This window comes from Lampetra fluviatilis, chromosome 56 (assembly GCF_964198595.1).
Source record: "Lampetra fluviatilis chromosome 56, kcLamFluv1.1, whole genome shotgun sequence".
In the NCBI taxonomy this organism is placed as follows: Eukaryota; Metazoa; Chordata; class Hyperoartia; order Petromyzontiformes; family Petromyzontidae; genus Lampetra; species Lampetra fluviatilis.
This window is the reverse complement of record NC_136330.1, coordinates 2,251,522-2,269,878: the sequence shown is the minus strand read 5'-3', so window position 1 is coordinate 2,269,878 and position 18,357 is coordinate 2,251,522. Positions and strand designations below refer to the sequence as shown.

Sequence of the window (18,357 nt, the reverse complement as noted above, 5' to 3'; positions counted from 1 at the left end):
AGGCGACTGCACTTTACACCGTGGTGCCAAATACGAGTTAAAAAAAATTACGGGAAATATTAAACAAAAATATTGATGACCAGTTTTAAATTGGACTATGGAGTAACCTATTCGTATCTATAATACAGGCTTTTTGGGGAGGTTAGATGGCGTAAATTACGTGTAAATTACACGATTTAACCCCCCAAAAAACTGTATTACGAATTATATTGGTCGCGAAATCCTACGGGGTCAACTATTAGTAGCTGTTGATCAAGAGACAAAACCTCCGATGTGTTACACACGATTGACTTTATTCGATGCATCACCAGAATACGTACAGCCTTACGTACATGTGTCCAATGACGAGCTGAAGAGAAAAGGAACGCGCCCTTCGCCGTCAGGAGTATGGGGGGGCAGGGTGGGTTGCATAGAAACATCAGAAAAAAGGCTCAAGGTGAGCATAACGCGTAGTCGGAGGCTTTCACGACCAATATCATCCATAATAATAGGTGTTTTGGGGTTAGATCGTGTAAATATATGTGTCGATAAATTTGCAACCACCGGAAACAGCCAATTAGTAAGGTTTGTCACGGAAACAAAACATGCAAATTCGTTACGAGTTCAGCACACCGGTGCGTATGCTAAACGATCTTCTTGGTTCTTTCGGTAAAGTCACGTAGAAAGGAAATAATAAAATAATAAAAATAAAACATAATAAAATAAAATTCTTACGTTTCGGCCACAACGCAAGCAGCCGCCCTCAGCGTTGTGGCCTGAAACGTCGTGAGAATGAAATTGTATTATGTTTTATTTGTATTATTTTATTATTTCCCTTCTACGTGACTTTACCGAAAGAACCAAGAAGATGAATCCCTGCAGTCACGAAAGCTTTAAATCGAAATTATGCTAAACTAGTAACGCTGGTGTGTGCTGAACTAGTAATATATTGGCATGTTTTATTTACGTGATAAACCTTACTAATTGGCCGTGTGGGGTGATGACGGGTTTAATGACATTTATATTTACGCAATCTTCCCCTAAGAAACATCTACAAAGGCTCCAGGTAGCTTACAATTTCCAAAAGGATCGCCATCACTTTAGCGGAGATCCCTACATCTGCGTCTTCCTTCACAAACCTATTCACTTAAATCCAGATGCCCCAGCATACATCTTTCATAGAAACCCCATTCACTTCGATGGAGATGTCAGGGTTTACATATTACATAACATTCCAATTTACTTCAATGGAAACAACTGCATCTCAATCTTCCAGAGAATTTCGTTATAATTTTTCATGTTATTTTACCAGGTAAGGCCCACTGAGCAATAGAGCTCTTTTTCAAAAGCGACCTGTCTACAAATGATAACTCAGCAAAGTGGCTTATCGTCGTGTGGAAAATTCACGGCAGCCAAACACTCTAAACGCACGCTTCTACATGTGGAGGGGTAAAACCACGTGACCACAGGGAGATGCACAAACTCCAAATAATTTCAATGGAGAGCCTCACATCCCCAATCACTTCAACCGAGCTGCCCGAGTCTCTATCGTTCTTATAATTCCTATTCATATCAATGGTGGTCCCTGCATCTCTATTCAAATGTATCGGGTTCTGTCCTTAAGACTGACACAGAATCCTTGCGCCCAACTAACAGACTCCAACTCACCTTCACCTGCACAATCATTCCATGGTGTTCCACTGCAAAACACATCTCGATAAGAGCACGACGGTCTTCTCGTATGCAAGCCCAGTGGTGTGCAAGATGCCATCGATAAGAATTGCATACGCTCAAGTTCACTCGCAGTTTCTATGCTATAGATCGAGACTACGTTATCTGCAAGAGGGCAGTGGATTGCCTTCCTGGACTATGCTCCTAAAACTTCACAAACCCACAGTAACCAGTGGTGACCTTACGGTCAACTAATCCCCATGGCCTGCCAGCCTAGCGCGGTGGGGGACAGCCCTCATCCAGCAGCATATTCGGGGCTGTACCTGTCAAAGAAATATTCATAGGATAATCTTTTGCACTAAAAAATCCAATCAGTACATCCAACACCTTGACCTCCTCTTCATCCTAATTCCTGGTGAACAGCGCTGGCAGCAACGATTACCCTTCTTCCCCTGCAGTTTGTAGCTCTTTGTCCAGTGACCTATTTGTGTATGTCATCGTCATTTTTAGATCTGTTCAGTTATCCGACCTCTTCACACATGCGACTATACCTCAGTCCTCCAGCATGTCGGATACGTGACGTTGTACTATACCTACAAATTACCCCAACACGAATAAACTGCTGGATAAAGAGGTGCATTCACAGAATCGGACCTCTGCCGTGAAGCATCCGGTCCGTAAAGACCTGGGTGTGAATCTTGAGACCAACTTAACCGTGAGCCTTGAATGAATGACAACTGAGATTATTTACACACTGAAATGTACAACCACGTAATGTGATCAATTGGCCAAAAGATGACACGTCCAAATCTTAACGTAAAAGCTTTCGTGACTGTAGGAATTCATACTATTTGGGTCTTTCGGTAAAGTCACGTAGTTAGAAAAATAATAAAATAAAAATCACAATGATTTTTATTTCATAATTTTTCTATCTCCGTGACTTTACCGAAAGACCCAAAGAGGATGACTCGTCTGTTGAGTATACTGTAGTTTCTTATACATTTGCCTAGCCAGGATAGTGTGGTCATGGGTGACTGTCATGCACCAATTTGGTTGTTTCGGGACCATTTTGCCAACACAGGACATTGCAGCAAAATCTATAGTTGCATTGTACTTCTATGCTGTGCAATAACATGTTCATCAACACAAACTTGTCACGCAGTTCGTGACCACTGGAAGTTTAGAAACGGAACAACAGCACGAGGGCCATCACGTACCCCCCTTTGTGGGGTACGTGATGATGCTACAGAGAGGGGCTTTGCCGTAGAGACGAGTGTGCGTTTGAACGAGCGAGCGTTGAAGGTACATTCACAGCATGTCTACAAAGCCACACACAATTCTATTTTGGCGGTGCAGCTTACGTAACTAAACAGACACAGGGCCCAAGTTCTGCGCCTTTACGCCAACTCTGTGGGCGCGGTGGTTAGTGCAGCCGCGACATCGTCACGTTTGCGTTTCTTTGGAGGCGCCACGTGTTTCAAGAACAAACGGAAGTCACATTTTGCCGTTTTTGACAGCCGCTTTAGAGAACTCTCTACACCCCCCCCCCCCCCGTTGCTCACTTCGATTACCGAGATGTTGGATGTCATACGGACATACAAAGCTATTCATTTTACATCTAAAATAATGCACTTGCAATACAGTAAACTCTGAATTAACAACACTAGTTAGTTGTGCGGATTAAAAAAAAAACGAATTTAGTCAAAAAAACTATTCATAAAATCGACAATTAATGACATTGAAATTGGCAGCGAGGGCCCAGTGCAGACGGAGTTAGTGGGGAGGTAGTACCGGGTTGGATGGGAGATGATGGCCGGTGTGAGGAGTGCAAGGAAAAAGAGATGTGTGGGAGATGAGAGATGGAGGTCGTTCATTCTCTCTGCTCCCCCATCACCCAATCACAGTCTCTATCCTCCAATCCTCCAGCCATCCGTAATATTAAGTGGTGGAATTTATATGATCGAAAAATAAAATTGTATTCTTTCGGCGCGAGGGCAAGGGATGGATGGCAGGGAGTGGGACAAATTGCGGGAGACGAGGTTTGCGTGGATGGGAAACGAGTGACGGACGGGAGTGAGCGTGAGTGGGGAGGCGTGCGTGGGATGAGTGGGAGATATTCTCCCACGGGTGTGCCTCAGGGAATGACCGAGGCCCCAGTCACGCAACGGTGAACTCCCCATTCCCCTCCCCTGACCTCAGCCGTTCAATTACCCATCACGATTCGCAGTCACGACTCGATAATTAATTTTTGTTTTCGTCCCGTGTTTACCGTCTCCTTTATATTTGTTTCCTGCCATTTTGACGACACGCTTTCACATTGCCACCGCGCGTAGCTCGACGCACTGACCGTTGTTCCGTTCCACGTGCAAGGAAGCTTCTAAATTCAGTTGCTGAAGAAGTTCTCAGCACGTGTCGCGAAACATCGGACATTGTGCCGAACGAAGACCGCGTGGTACAACCCGAAATTACATTGATGGCGGGAGGAGGGGGGGGGCCACATACAGCGCAACCGCGAAAACCTGCGCAGTAACGACTCGTCGAGTTCCGACAACTCATCCTGGCAGCTTCCCACCGCCCCCCCTGCTGAGCCCTACGTCTTCAGAAAACGCGCCCAGGGGGGGGGGGGTGGGATGGGGTGGGGCCCCTGTCGCGGGCGACCCTCACGCGATCGGCCGGCCCTCCAGCACGGCGCCAATCTGCTCCAGGCTCACGCGCAGGGTCTTGAGGAAGTGGGCGACGTCGCGGCCGCCCCCCGCGTAGCCGCTCGCGTTGCAGCCCATGGCATGCGCGTGGATGCCGTAGCCCAGGCCGAAGCCGTCGGGCACCACGGGCGCAAAGCCCCCGAGCCGCACGGCGTCGCTGGCGAGCGTGCTGGTGGACAGCACGTTGTGGTTGATGCGGGCGTACGCCTCGTCGCGGTACAGCTCCGGCAGCGAGCCGCCGCGCTCCGAAGCCAGCTTGCGCAGCGCAAACAGGTGGCGGTCGAAGCCCTGGCCTGGACGGTTCGGCGAGACAGGTGAGACACACGTGGAGAGAGAGGGAGAGACTTGGTTGGTAAAGCTACAACTGGGATGGGTGGTGAGCTGGTGGTCCCCAATGTCACTTCACCAGCCCTGCCCACCTTCACACAGCCACAAGCCTCGCACGTTGTGACGTTGGCACCACCTGCTGTTCGCGGATCCCTGCCCACGACTCAGGTATCCTCACCCTTTGCCCACATCATGAATTGAGCAGGAGACCACTAATTTGTTTGGGACGAGGGGACAGATATTCTGACGCCATAACTGCCCAAAGCCACCAAGACTGTTTAGTACCTTTAGTGATTGTGCACTGACGCTGCTGTAATTGCTAAAGCTTTGTAACAACCATGCACGTGTTGGCATGAACCAGATGGTATAAACGAACACAAACCGCCAGATTCGTAGTGCAGTGCGCTGCCCACTGCCCCACCGCTCCCCCCCAAAGGATCTCCACAGCCGCCCCCACCCCATCAAAACCTCCCCGTCAGTGGCGCGCGCGTTACCCATGGCGGCTTCGCGCGTGAGCTTCCCGTGGTAGCGCGAGCACTCCTCCAACATGGCCCGCAGCTCGGCCACGCCGGGCGGCGACGCGCCTGCCCCGGCCTCGTCGCGGCCCAGGACGAAGGCGCGCGTGCAGCGCCGCGTGGCGCTCGTCGCTGGCCGCACGGTCTCGGTGCGCCCGTGGCGGAAAGCGGCGGTGCTGCACGACTCGTAGGTGGCCACCTCGTGGCCGTGCTCGCGGAAGAACGCCATCTGGAAGGCGAGCTGCATCACGGCATCTGGGGACACGTTCTGCTTCTGCGGGGAGACGACAAGGTGGGGGTGGGGTGGGGGGGGTATAGCGATTGGCGCGCCGAGCTACGAACCGCGGCCGCCCGGGTTTCGATTCATCGCTCAAAGCCAACACCGGTGACGATTGTCTGAACCGGTCCTGGGCCTCCCTTAGGTTGACTCAGCCTCAAATGAGTACCTAGTGCGGTGTGAAAACATCGTCACTGGGAGAGACAAAGGCGGCCGGGCGTGGTGCTGGCCACCCACCCCCTCGTGTTCCGTGTTGGCCTTTATAGGTGCTGCTCGCTAACAGCACCTACCCCAATAGCCTGTTAAAGCTATACGGGGATCTTTGTCTTTGTGTGTGTGCACGTGGGGAGCAGTAGCGCAGAGGTTAGCGCGCTGCACTACAAACCCGGTGGCCGGAGTTCGTTTCCCGCTCATAGCCAACACCAGTGACAATTATCTGAACCGGTCCCGAGGTCGACTCGGCCTCAAATGAGTACCTTGTGCAGTGTGAAAACATCGTCACTGGGAGAGACAAAGGCGGCCGGGCGTGGTGCTGGCCAACCACCCCCCTCGTGTGTCATGCCGGGCTTTATAGGTGCTACTCGCTAACAGCACTTGCCACCAACAGTCTGTTAAGGCTATACAAGAACCTGCGTTTTTGGGAAACCCTCGGTAAATTGCCCCGCGGTGGGTAGACAGGCGGGCACAACCGCCTACACCGCGGCGCCACCGCCACGCTAACCACCGTGCCGCACCTTGAGGAAGTTCTTCCCGTACTTGTCGAACTCCATGGCGTGAATGACGAGGCCGGACACCGTCCGGTGGAACTGCCGGCGAGCGGCGTCCACGGCCGCCTTCATCGCGTCGTCCAGACGGAAATCGAGGCGTCGCACGGACGACTGTTCCACGTCGGAGGAGGGCGGCGCGTCGTCGGGAGACACGGCCGGCCTCTTCAGCGAGTCCTGCATCAGAGAGAGAGAGACGTCACGAAATTGACGTCGCCCGTCACGGATATTGGAGTCACCGTCTGCATCGATCCCTCCACTGCAATTATGGACGCCACTAACGCCACGGCTGTCAACACTCTCCAGGTTTTCTAGTCGTTCGCAGTCAGCGCTGTGTGTCACAGAGCCCTCGACTTAGGCATTTGTATAGTTTCAATACGAAGGGCATGCAGCCTTGATGGTAGGCGAGTCCTGACTTGACGGCACTGTGGGGCCGTCGGCTTCGGGGATTCTTATCGCTTCAACCCGACCTACGGCGCGATGCCAATCGGCTTTGGCGGTCATTTCTACGCGACGTCGTATGGCCACTTCACAATGAAGAATCTTTGTTCATCCTGGACAAAGCCGATGAGCTATGAAGCTCTTTGTCACAGATGTCCAGGAGATGTCCTGGCCGACCTCTTACGTTGGCCAGTGCTTCTACTCGGCGGCCTTGGTTATTCTATTCTATTTCGGATTTATATGCAAGCCAACAGCATTCAGTGAGCGAGGTGACAGAATGGATGGACAGGTGGCTGGGAATGGAGCCGATGTTGCTGGGGTAGTTAAGGCAGAATAGGGTGAAATGTGATGGTGAGTGAGGGTGTGTGATGGCTGTGGCGTGGATGAGATGCAGTGGGTTATGGGGCACGTGTGTGAAGTAGTAAAATGGGCATGGATGAGGGTAGGTGAAGGGTGGTAGGGGCAGCAGTCTGGTGGCCGGATAGTTGAGCCGATGGAGGAGCAAAGTGTCGGGCTGGGGGAGAGACGTGGTTAGGTGCAGGAATTAGGGTCGTCGGAGGAAGACGACTGAGGGGCTGTGAGTAGGATATCGAAGTCGCCGTTGCTGCCCCGTTGTCGTCACTACGCCGTGCCTTGTAAATCTCGTTGATGAAGCGCAGCACCGCCACGCCGTCGCCCCACGAGTGCTCGAAGTGCACGGCCGCCTCCCCGTCGGCCGCCACGATGAGGCTCAGGGATTTGTCGAACCAGCGGTCGCCGCCCACGCCGTGCAGCATGAGGTGCGACAGACGCACGGGAGCCGGCGCGTCGCGTCCGCCGAGCGCCGTCAATCGCTCCTCACCCTGCTGCTGCTGCTGCTCACCGTCGCACGGACAAGCAGACAGGGGAAGGGTGGCATGTGGACGGGGAGTGAAAATGTATTTTGTTGCACCAGGCGAGACCAGGGGTGTGGCGGACCTGGCTCACCGAAATGAGAAAAGCAAAACGGAAGTTTCAGCAGTGAAGTGAATAGCAATCGGTACAAGAACAAAACACACAAAACAACTGTATCACAAAATATTGCAAACAAATATATATCAATGTAAAATGAACGTTAAATGTTAAATTCCACAGTGCTTTGGCATTTGTTGGCGGCAGATTTGGCTGTGGTCCCCGCTTTTATCTGTGGTTTCCGGTGCTTGCGTGAGAAACTCTACGGCGTGTTTGACATTTTCGCTTGCACGAACGACGCGAAGTACAAAACAAAAAACGATCCGTCATTAAACACGAAATCCCAGCGGCGCTGCCGGCTCATCGTCGTAACCTGCGAGGCGCCCTCGGCACCGTCCTCGTCCAGGCACAGGCAGAAGATGGCCGAGTCGACCAGCGCCAGCGCCTCCTGGTTGCCCAGCTCCAGCAGGTGCTGGCGCAAGCCGGCCCAGGTGTCGCGGTTCTCCCCGGTCAGGTAGGCGAGCGGGTGCGACGGCTCTCCCGCCGCGTCAGCCTCTGCCATCACGCGGCGCAAGCGCTCCTACGGCGTGGGAGAGAGTGGCATGAGGGGACGGCCCTCGTGTGAAGGGTGGGGGGGGGTGTCACGCCCGTGGGCCAGGGCCTTTCTCACCCGTAGCATATGGGCCCACTCGCACACACTCACATAAAGCAAAGCCAAAGATCTCCCGTAAATACGAGTGGCGATCTTTACACACCGCAACAAACTCATTGGAGGGAAGACCCAGGACCGGTTCAGATAATCTTGACTGGTGTTGGCTGTGCGTGGGAATCGAACCCCAGTTATTGGGTTCATAGCGCAGCGCGCTACTACACTACCGCTCCACACACACTCACACAGCGCTCGCTCTCGCACAGCTCTTGCTCACACACAGAGCTCACACAGTACACGGAGCTCACACGCTCACACACAGAGCTCACACAGTACACGCAGCTCAGCTCACACGCTCACACACGCAGCTCACACAGTTCACGCAGGGCTCACAGAGTACAGGCAGAGCTCAAACAGTCATGCACAGACCTCACACGCTCACACACAGACCTCAAACAGTCAGACACACTGAGCTCACACACCCACCCACACGGCTCACGCAATGTCTTGCTGGTTGGGAGCCAAAATCCCTCTACCACGGGGTTCAGCACCACCCACCAACCAACCTCAAGTACAGGGGGAGCCACTTGTTTACCAGTTGGGAGCTAGCTACTTCTGCGGTAGGGTGTTGGCGTCCCTGCACCGCCAACCCACCTGTATCCGAGCCGCGGGGAGGATGGATCCGTCGCGATCCAGGACGTCGCACGCGAACAGCTGCTGGCGCCGCATGACCAGCAGGTGGCGTGCGGTGGGCTCCGAGAAGAGCTCGTCCCGGTCGGCGCGGGGCAGCCGCGTGGAGTTGAAGAGGCGGCCGTACTGCGACATGTCAAGCGGGTAGGCGTTGACCGCGTATGCGCCGTACCTGCACCGCCAATACAGGCGCGAGCGGGAAGAGGGAGGGCGGACGTGGGGGGGGGGGGGAGAAACGCGCGGAACTTCCATGAGGGACGCGCGAATACGCACGGGGCTATGGTTACAGCCCTGCGCCAGTGGTCGGAATTTCGCGTTTCGAAGATTGCAGCGAGCCTATCCATAGGACAACCAATGTTGATCTTCCCAATAAAGTGTTGCTGATTTTATTGGCCTGGGATGGATGATCGGCCGAGTCAACCCCAGCCAGAGTTTGTCAGATTATGAACTTGTCGCTCTGCGGCTGAGCCACCAGCGGACCGACCGTGGACAATGTTTGATGATGACACAGGGATCGGGAGTTCATGAAAATCATTCTAATATTAAGCAGAATCTCCTTTCAGACTTGAGGAATGCGATGAGTTACGAGGCTCGTTTTTCGCAGACGCCCAGCAGGCGGCGCGGGTCAGCGGGCCACAACAATCGGCGACCTACCATGACAGGGAGGAAGGCAGCCAGCGCACCCAGCGGCGGAAGGAGTCGGTGTCGCTGCGCGCCGGGTTCAGGTGGAAGACCTCGGGCTCGAGGACGCCGGCCCGCAGGGTGCGCATGAAGCGCAGCCCCGACACGGTCAGGTTGGTGGCGCGCGTCAGCTGCCCGCCGTAGCCCGGCCGGCTGTCGGCCGTCAGCCCCACAAACGGGTTGTAGTTGAGCAGCACGGGCTCGCGCGCCGCCAGGTACATGTCAAACCAAGGGCCTGCGGCAGTCGCAACGCACCACGTGGCCACGAGTGAGCGCGGCAAAGCCACATCAGTGCAGCACCACGTAGCCACTAATTAGTGTGGTGCCATGTAGCCATGAGTCAGCACCAGGTAGCCACTGATTAGTGTGGTGCCACGTAGCCATGAGTCAGCACCAGGTAGCCACTAATTAGTGTGGTGCCACGTAGCCATGAGTCAGCACCACGTAGCCACTAATTAGTGTGGTGCCAACGTAGCCATGAGTCAGCACCAGGTAACCACTAATTAGTGTGGTGCCACGTAGCCATGAGTCAGCACCACATAGCCACTAATTAGTGTGGTGCCACGTAGCCATGAGTCAGCACCACGTAGCCACTAATTAGTGTGGTGCCACGTAGCCATGAGTCAGCACCACGTAGCCACTAATTAGTGTGGTGCCATGTAGCCATGAGTCAGCACCAGGTAGCCACTAATTAGTGCAGCGCCACGTAGCCAGGAGTCAGCGCCGCAAAGCCACGTCAGTGCAGCGCCACGTAGCCATGAGTCAGCGCCGTGCCACATAGCGACGAGTGATCGAGGCACCGCGATAGCGTTGGACCCAAGGCTGTCACCATCACGCTGTGAACAGAGCTGTGAACAGGACCAGAGAGCGAGAATCCGTGTGCTTGACGAGCGGTCGATCGGCAACCGGCGCTAGGCAGACAAACAAATCGCCGCCCACCGCCAGCGATTTGGTGTCTGCCGAGCGCCGGGTGCTGGGCCCCGCTGAGGGTGCGTCGCTCGTCTCACCCGAGATGTAGCTGCTCTTCTTGTTCTGCTTGTCCAGCGCCAGCAGCTCCTTGTGTAGCTCCTGGCCATCCGCGGCTTCAAACTTGCGGGCAATGCGCTCCGTCTGACTGCGCCCGAGCACGCGCGTGTGACACCGAACACATCTCGAGCCTCAAGGACTATCCACGAAACTCGTGGTACCTTCCATTACGAATTGCCTTGCAATCCCTTACCACTTTCAGCATCGTTCATTCGCCTCCACCATTCCGCACTGACCAGCGAGGCCAAATATTGTCAAACAACAACTCCCACGACGCGTCCGGCGTGGGGGGAGGCCCTCATCCGGCAGCGGATTGAAAAAAGAAAGGGCTGTGACGTGCGTTGAGGTGTAAACTCACACGGAGACGAGATTCTCTGTCAGGGCTATTGCCAGTTAATTATTAAGCACTACACTCCCGTACAGCATCACAGGATCACACGCGGGGCTGACACTTCTACAACAAGTCCTTCCCCTGGACCGTCCCGGTACCCGCTTAACTCCTCGGCCTATCCTCACCTAAGCTCCCCACTAATCCTACTCTTTCTCCGGCCTAGGGTCTCGGTGCCGAGCGGCGTGTCGTCCGTTCGGCGCGTCTCCCGTCTCCTCGAGACTCCTGTTCCCTCGGCTCCCCACAACGACCCCTGTCCTCTTGGTAACATGACGTCACCCTATGACGTATTCCCGTTCTATTCTGCCGATGCCCTCACTTCCTCCCACTACTCCTCCACACGTGCACGCGTTGCTGGCCGTAGGTCTCACCTGTACTCCTCATCGTTCAGCAGGGGGCGCTGTGCAGCCAGGTACCTCCTGACCGTGTCCTCCAGCTTTGGGATGGGTAACCTGACCACAGCGGCACGGTGTAAACGTGCAATGCGTCAGCTACGTTCATTTACGACCACGTTTCAGGAAATAAAACAAGTAAACCCGTAAAAACAAAGTTTTTCACTATAAATCCTTTATATGCGTGGCGGCTAGAGTCCTCTCGTCCTCTGGCTTGAGATGGCTGCCACCTATGCGTCAGATGATTGTCTGCCACCATTAAGCAATTGGTAATTAAATATTTAATTTGTTTTCCCTAAACAGTGTAAAATTTTGGATTTTTTTTCACGAAAATTAATTGTCACACACAACGAGTCTGTGTGGAAAATGTCAGCTCGATTGGATCACGGGAAGTGGGTTAAAAAACGACCGAAAGATTTGCACGGTCGTAAGCAAGCACGCAAGCAAGCAAGCACGCAAGCAAGCAAGCAAGCGAACTTAATATAAAGGATTTAAAAATATATTCGCCTGTGGAGGACGCGGGGATCGATCCCGCGACCTTTGGCATGGGAAGAGAGGGCGCTACCAACTGCGCTACTGCGCCACGGCCTGTGGAGGGGTTACGCTCTGGGCTCTTACACTCTGACGTTCAGCCAAAGCCATGAATGCGTTCTATTTGAATATATGTAAAATACATTTTTTTTGCCTAAAAAGTGTAAAATTTGGGGAATTTTTTTTCACGAACAATAATTGTCTGGCACAACGAGTCTGTGTGGAAAATGTCAGCTCGATTGGATCACGGGAAGTGGGTTAAAAAACGACCGAAAGATTTGCACGGTCCTAAGCAAGCAAGCACGCGAACTTAATATAAAGGATTTAAAAACAAACGGAACACTTCTAGTCGTTTCACAATTGACAAGTCGGTGACAGGCGACCCAGCGCTGGCACGTTCGCCGCTTGCTGCAGATGTTTGTGGTTCGGATCCAGTGGCCGCCCTGGTTAATGCCGCGGGAGTCGTAACAGCAACACGACCTACGCGCAGTGGACATTAAAAATCCCGTGACGTCGCTCGTAAGAGCAGGCCGCTGTGTGCCAGCGCCAGGGTTCAAATTTGGCAAAATAAAACAAGAAAATGCAATACAATGTGGATCTCAGGATTCTGTGCAGAAACAGTGGGGATATTTATTTTATGGAGAGCGAGAGAGGCACAGTCACGGGCGGAATGCGAGAGGAAGGCATCCTCGATCCTGGGACTTGAGCAAGTGGGCATGGATTGGAGAGCACCGATGGCTGGGAAAATAATTCCATAATGAGGTGGGGGGGGGGAGATGATTTGAAAAAGAATTCAAACCGAGCTACTGTATTTATGTTAAACTTCTTTTGCGCCGTACGTAGCCAATTGTGCTAAATGGAGGTACAGTACTGTCTTTGTTTCTATTTGCTCTGCAGGTCTGGCAACACGTTCCACGCTAAAGCCGGCGTGCCCTTTCACCTGCATATGTCCCCAACCCCCACCACCCCAACCCATGCTTCTGCCTCCACCCCTCTGCCGACGACAGAGCACTGCCCAGGGCAAGGTGCACCATGCTAGTGGTGGAAATTCTACATTCCTATGGCGGGGAGAAAAGACACCCCACAAAGACGGGCAACCGCTGGACACCGCTAAGGATACTGCGCACTGAATGTGGTGACCCGAGTTTGATTCCCGGCCACAGCTAACGTGAGTGGCGACTAATAATATCGACACCAGACCTGGACCCCCCCCCCACGCCGCCCTTCACTTATTGGCGCCGACCAGCTACGTGAAGTATGATCAACCCACCCCCAACCCCCATGGTTAATACGGCACTGGAGGACATTCATCCAGCAGCGAAATCAGAACAAGCTCTGTTATTCCCACGAGTTAAACGCACGTCTAAATCTGTCCCATCAACGTTTCAAACGTACTCGGATCAGATGAGATGGCTCTCCATTGGAACCTCATTTGCCAATAGCAAAATATGATAATTGGTTTTTTACCCTTTTATCTGGCAACAAAACTGACACCTTTTTTTACAGTAACCAATTATCATATTTTTTACTTGCAAATGAGGTTCCAATGGTGTAAATGCTTACCCCGAGCTCTCATACTCTGATGGTGCATTGTCTTTGAGTTGTGCGCCTTTTGGCGTCATCTGGTCCAACACCATGAGAGACTAGGCTCTAAAGAAAGCTGTCTCGGGCATGGACCAATCAATTTCAAGGACAGTGCATACATTATCAGAGTTATGTTATTTTTTGCATTCAGACTGCAGGTATTGTGGTCAATGCAAACATGACTCCTTGTAAAAAAGGTGTCAGTTTTGTTGCGAGATGGCTCTCGTTGAACCCAGTGACCGACTCGTTTCATACTGTAGTGCATTCTCCAGACCTGGCAACGCTGCCCCTACCAAGCTGCCTCCCTCGAAGTTGCACTTTCACCTGGATCCCAGCCCCGCACATCCATCCACCCTTCCTCTCCAACCCCCCCCACCCCCAGGCTTAGTATATGCAGAGAGTGCTCCGAGATGCCAGCAAACCCTCTGAACTCAAATCGCAGACACGCAAAATATGCTTTTTCTTTTTTACGCAGAGGCCGGCGAGTTTGGGAATTTCACAAATCTGCGTGCGCCATCGCGCCCGTCCAGCGCGTCTCGCCTTGCAGCGGTCACGGAGAGTGAATGTGGGGCTCGAGGGGACATGAAGGTTATTAGTCCGTCACTCAGCCAAGGAAGCGGGGGGGGGGGGCAAAGTTATCCACGTGGATGTGCGCCATGCGGCTGACTGGAATGACGCCCAGCGTTTCACGGTGTAAATCGGTTAACATGGTTCACTGAGTGGGTGACGTGACCCAACACTGTCCGTGCTATGTCAAAATCCACTGTTAATTCACAAAAAGATCCCATGACCACACGCACTTGCTATTTGAAAACAAACCACTGCAAGTTCCGATGATGACTTACTGTGACCGTGACAATTATTTTACGTGGGAAAGCCTCAGAGTCTCAAGGCCTTTTCCAACCATCGGTGAAGGCGATAATCAATTTACATTTCGCATTTATTTTTGTTTAACCAGGTGAGAACTCAAGAGGCAAGGATGAATTGTCATTTGTACGAGCGAGCTGGATCGCCAAACATTAATATATTAAACAAAGTCACGGCCCAGATACGGACCATGATTCTGTGGGTTACTCAACTCTGACCCAATGCATCATAACCCTGCCAGAATCCACACCGCATGCGTGGTGTTGTACGCTTTCCACCTAAGGTCCACATCATTTTAGCATTGGCTGTCCGTGTGACTATGTCTGTAACGGGGTGGGGGGGCCTTATACCTCTCCTGATGATGATCCATTGTGTACTACAGTTTAGTATTCATCTTCTTGGGTCTTTCGGTAAAAGTCACGTAGAAGGGAAATAATAAAATAATAACAATAAAACATAATAAAATAATTCTCACGACGTTTCGCTGTCTTTCCGACAGATCTGTTCTTCACCTGAGGACGGCTGCTTGCGTTGTGGCCGAAACGTCGTGAGAATTATGTTTTATTGTTATTATTTTATTATTTCCCTTCTACGTGACTTTGCCGAAAGAACCAAGAAGACGAATCCCTGCAGTTACGAAAGCTTTAAATCGAATTTAGTATTCGTTATGTTATCAGGAATTTATTAAAAATCAGCAAATGGATCACAGGGTTGCTCAAAGCTTGGAGACACAAATCCTAGCTCAATTGGACTACAGCACCATAATTCCGAATGCTCAAACACTCAACATGTTCTCTTAACAGAGACATGCTACAGAGAGGGTCAGTGCCCGGAGAGACGAGAGGTGTGGGGTGCAGGGGTCCAGGGTTCAGGGGTCGAGGGTCCACTTGGGTTGTGCCCCATGGGCATGGGTGGATAGTGTCGGAGGTTGCCTGCCGGCTGCTAGAGAGAGTGCACAGGCTGGGTGCATAGTGCCCGGGGTAGTGGGCAGGGTGTTGCGGGTAGGTGTGCAGCTGCAGCAACAGCAGGGTGCTTTGAGTGATGTGCATGGTGCAGAGTGTGCATTATTGGGTCGGGTAAAACCTAACTCGTGTTAAAAGCTTGTCGCGGTGATCATCAAAATGTCACTAACCTCACCGTGCTCGACTGAGAGGTGCTGTGTGTGCTTTGGGCGTGGGTCACGGATTGGCATAGATCATCCATCTGGCATCTGTCTGTATCCATGGAGTTCTCTCACCTTGGGACTGTGGATGCAGGATGCATGGTGTATGGTGTTTTGTATGGTGTGTGTGTGGTGTATTGAGTGTGGTGCAGTTTTTGTACAATATTTTCTAATTATCATGTGACACTTGTTTTTTTATATTTATAATTTCTGTGTGTGTATGACCAGTAGTAGTAGTGCCATATAGTAAACTAAACTACTGTATTTTATATTTTAGCAGGTAAGGCCCGCTTGAGCTATATGGCTCTTTTTCAGAAGTGACCTGACTAAAAACGACAACTTAACCAAGTGGCTTATCACGTGCAAATGTATAGCAGCCAAAGACTCGAAACCCGTGACGTTGATTCTAAATGTGGAGGGAAAACCCGGAGGACCCGGAGAAAAATCCAAACTCCAAATATACAGCAGCAGCAGGCGTCAGGGTCGTGGTCGACCCCACGACCTCCTGCACACCAGGCGAGGTAGTTAACATCTCTTAGCCACCGTGATGATGATGAGAGAGAGAGACACGCAAACTCCAAATATACAGCAGCAGGCGTCAGGGTCGGGGTCGAACCCTTGACCTCCTGCATACCAGGCGAAGTAGTTAACATATCCCAGCCACCACGAGATGTTTGGTAAACAGTACATTGTATTATGCTGTATATATATCGTGTCTGTGTGCATGGTGTATAGTGAGTAATAGTGTAGTATGTATAGTATAATGTAGTGTATAGTGTAGTGTATAGTGTAGTATAGTATAGTGAGTAGTGTAGTATGTAGTGTATAGTGTAGTATAATGTAGTGCATAGTGTAGTGTGTATAGTATAGTGTGCACGGTGTGCCCTCACCGGGGCAGGCTGGGCTGGAAGTGCAGGGTGTATAGTGAGTAGTGTAGTGTGTATAGTGTAGTGTATAGTGTAGTGTATAATGTAGTGTATAGTGTAGTGTATAGTGTAGTGTATAGTGTAGTATAATGTAGTGTATAGTGTAGTGTATAGTGTAGTGTATAGTGTAGTGTACAGTGCCCTCACCGGGGCAGGCTGGGCTGGAAGTGCAGGGTGGGCACCACGCTGCGATGCAGGAACTCGTAGCCGGGATCCGAGGCGGCCCCGCTCCGTCTCCGCGCGGGCACAGCCGCGCCTCCCGCACGGCACCACCGGCCCAGCGAGGCGTGGGGGACCCTGACCAGCGCGCTCGCCATGACGGCGGGCAGAGAGGGAGGCGAGAGGGGAGAGGGGAGAGAGGAGAGAGAAGCGGAGGTGGTGACAACCTCCCGCTAGCTACCTCAGCTGGAAGCCAGGCGACTGCTGCCCCGAGACATGAATCGTAGCGATGGAGCCCCCGGAACCTGAATTGCCAAGACCCCCCCCCCCCCGGACCCCGAGACATGAATAGCAACGATGGAACCCCCGGAACCTGAATTGCCACGACCCCCTCACCCCCCGGACCCCGAGACATGAATAACAACGATGGCACCCCCGGAATCTGAATTTCCACGACCCCCTCCCCCCTCCGGGCCCCGAGACATGAATTGCAACGATGGAGCCCCCGAAACCTGAATTGCTATGACCCCCCCCCCCCGGGCCCCGAGACATGAATGATAACGATGGCACCCCCGGAACCTTAATTGCCCCCCCCCCCGAGCCATGAATCGCAGCGATGGAACCCCCGGAACCTGAATTGCTGAATTGCCACGACCCCCCCCCCCCCGGGCCGCGAGACATGAATCGTAGCGATGGGGCCCCCAGAACCTGAACTCATCGGATTCCTCCAGTCCAAATCAAGATCCTGATCCTGTGGTGTAAACCCCATTCATAATGTACCGTATAGCGTCACAATTGTACCGCGCTGCCGCTCAATATTCGTTCACTCTCGAAGAAACAGAGTGAGAGAACACGGCAACATAAAGGCCGATTGCTTCAAAGGCTTTGGTAAATTTAATTTCATCCATAACTGCAAGCATCTTGACTGCACCAATCGGGTCCTGGGGATGAACATTTTCGACCTGGCGAATCTGTTTCTGATCATTCTGCTTTGCAACACAGCCATCCATCACTTTCATCAAATGGCACCGACTCCCAGAGTCCACTTGGCCAGGTCGTGGCTTTATTATCACCAGCGTCACGTGTCTCACACAGAAACCAAATGTTCAAAACCCTAGACGAGCTATCTACAATAACAAAATATATATTACTGGACTGTAGTGAATGTTACACCAAGTAATGCTGCCTCCACCATTCACATCGATTCACGCGTGTACTTAGAAAATAACAACGCTGCTTTAAATTTCGATATAAAGCTTTCGTGACTGCAGGGATTCATATTCTTGGTTCTTTCGGGAAAGTCATCACGTAGAAGGGAAATAACCACAGCAAAAACATTTCTTGCTGTGGTTTTCACACCTGATGATGATTGCTTGTGTTGCAATCGAAACTAATTCTAGATTTGAAGCTTTCGTGACTGCAAGGATTCATACTCTTAGGTTTTTTCGGTAAAGTCACGTAGGTAAAAAATATAATAAATAATAGAAATAATAATAATTATTTTATTTATATTATTATTTCTATTATTTATCATTTATTTTATTTTTGACCTACGTGATTTTACCGAAAAAACCTAAGATTTTGCAATCGAAACGTCGTGAGAATTTAATTGTTAGATTTTATTTTATTATTTCCCTTCTACGTGACTTTACCGAAAGAATCAAGAATATGAACTCTGCTTTAACTGTGCATTTTT

General features: G+C 51.7%; 1 protein-coding gene across 3 annotated transcripts; it reads right to left on the bottom strand.

Annotated features, from left to right (window-relative positions):
- Positions 1 to 274: 274 nt before the first annotated feature.
- On the bottom strand, positions 275 to 16,937 carry CPT2 (carnitine palmitoyltransferase 2). Of its 3 annotated transcripts, none has more exons than XM_078880074.1 (10): positions 16,650 to 16,937; positions 11,412 to 11,492; positions 10,634 to 10,740; positions 9,600 to 9,861; positions 8,910 to 9,117; positions 7,980 to 8,186; positions 7,309 to 7,530; positions 6,206 to 6,412; positions 5,174 to 5,468; positions 275 to 4,645 (listed from the first exon to the last, which is right to left on the bottom strand). In XM_078880074.1, exons 1-10 carry the CDS (start codon positions 16,817 to 16,819, stop codon positions 4,311 to 4,313), a joined length of 2,094 nt encoding a protein of 697 aa, XP_078736200.1. In that variant the 5' UTR covers positions 16,820 to 16,937; the 3' UTR covers positions 275 to 4,310. The 3 variants fall into 3 exon arrangements, with proteins under 3 accessions (XP_078736200.1, XP_078736202.1, XP_078736201.1); XM_078880076.1 differs by having other exon boundaries at positions 5,174 to 5,465; XM_078880075.1 differs by having other exon boundaries at positions 7,309 to 7,527.
- Between the last annotated feature and the right edge of the window lie 1,420 nt (positions 16,938 to 18,357).

What these genes read in the sequence shown, in the direction of transcription:
- CPT2 (XM_078880074.1), bottom strand. Translation starts at nt 16,819, where the DNA reads ATGGCGAGCGCGCTGGTCAGGGTCCCCCACGCCTCGCTGGGCCGGTGG. An exon ending in GTGCCGAGGGCGCCTCGCAG is followed by an intron (nt 7,531 to 7,979) that starts GTTACGACGATG and finishes GACGGTGAGCAG; the next exon opens with CAGCAGCAGCAGGGTGAGGA. An exon ending in ACGGGAAGAACTTCCTCAAG is followed by an intron (nt 5,469 to 6,205) that starts GTGCGGCACGGT and finishes GTCTCCCCGCAG; the next exon opens with AAGCAGAACGTGTCCCCAGA.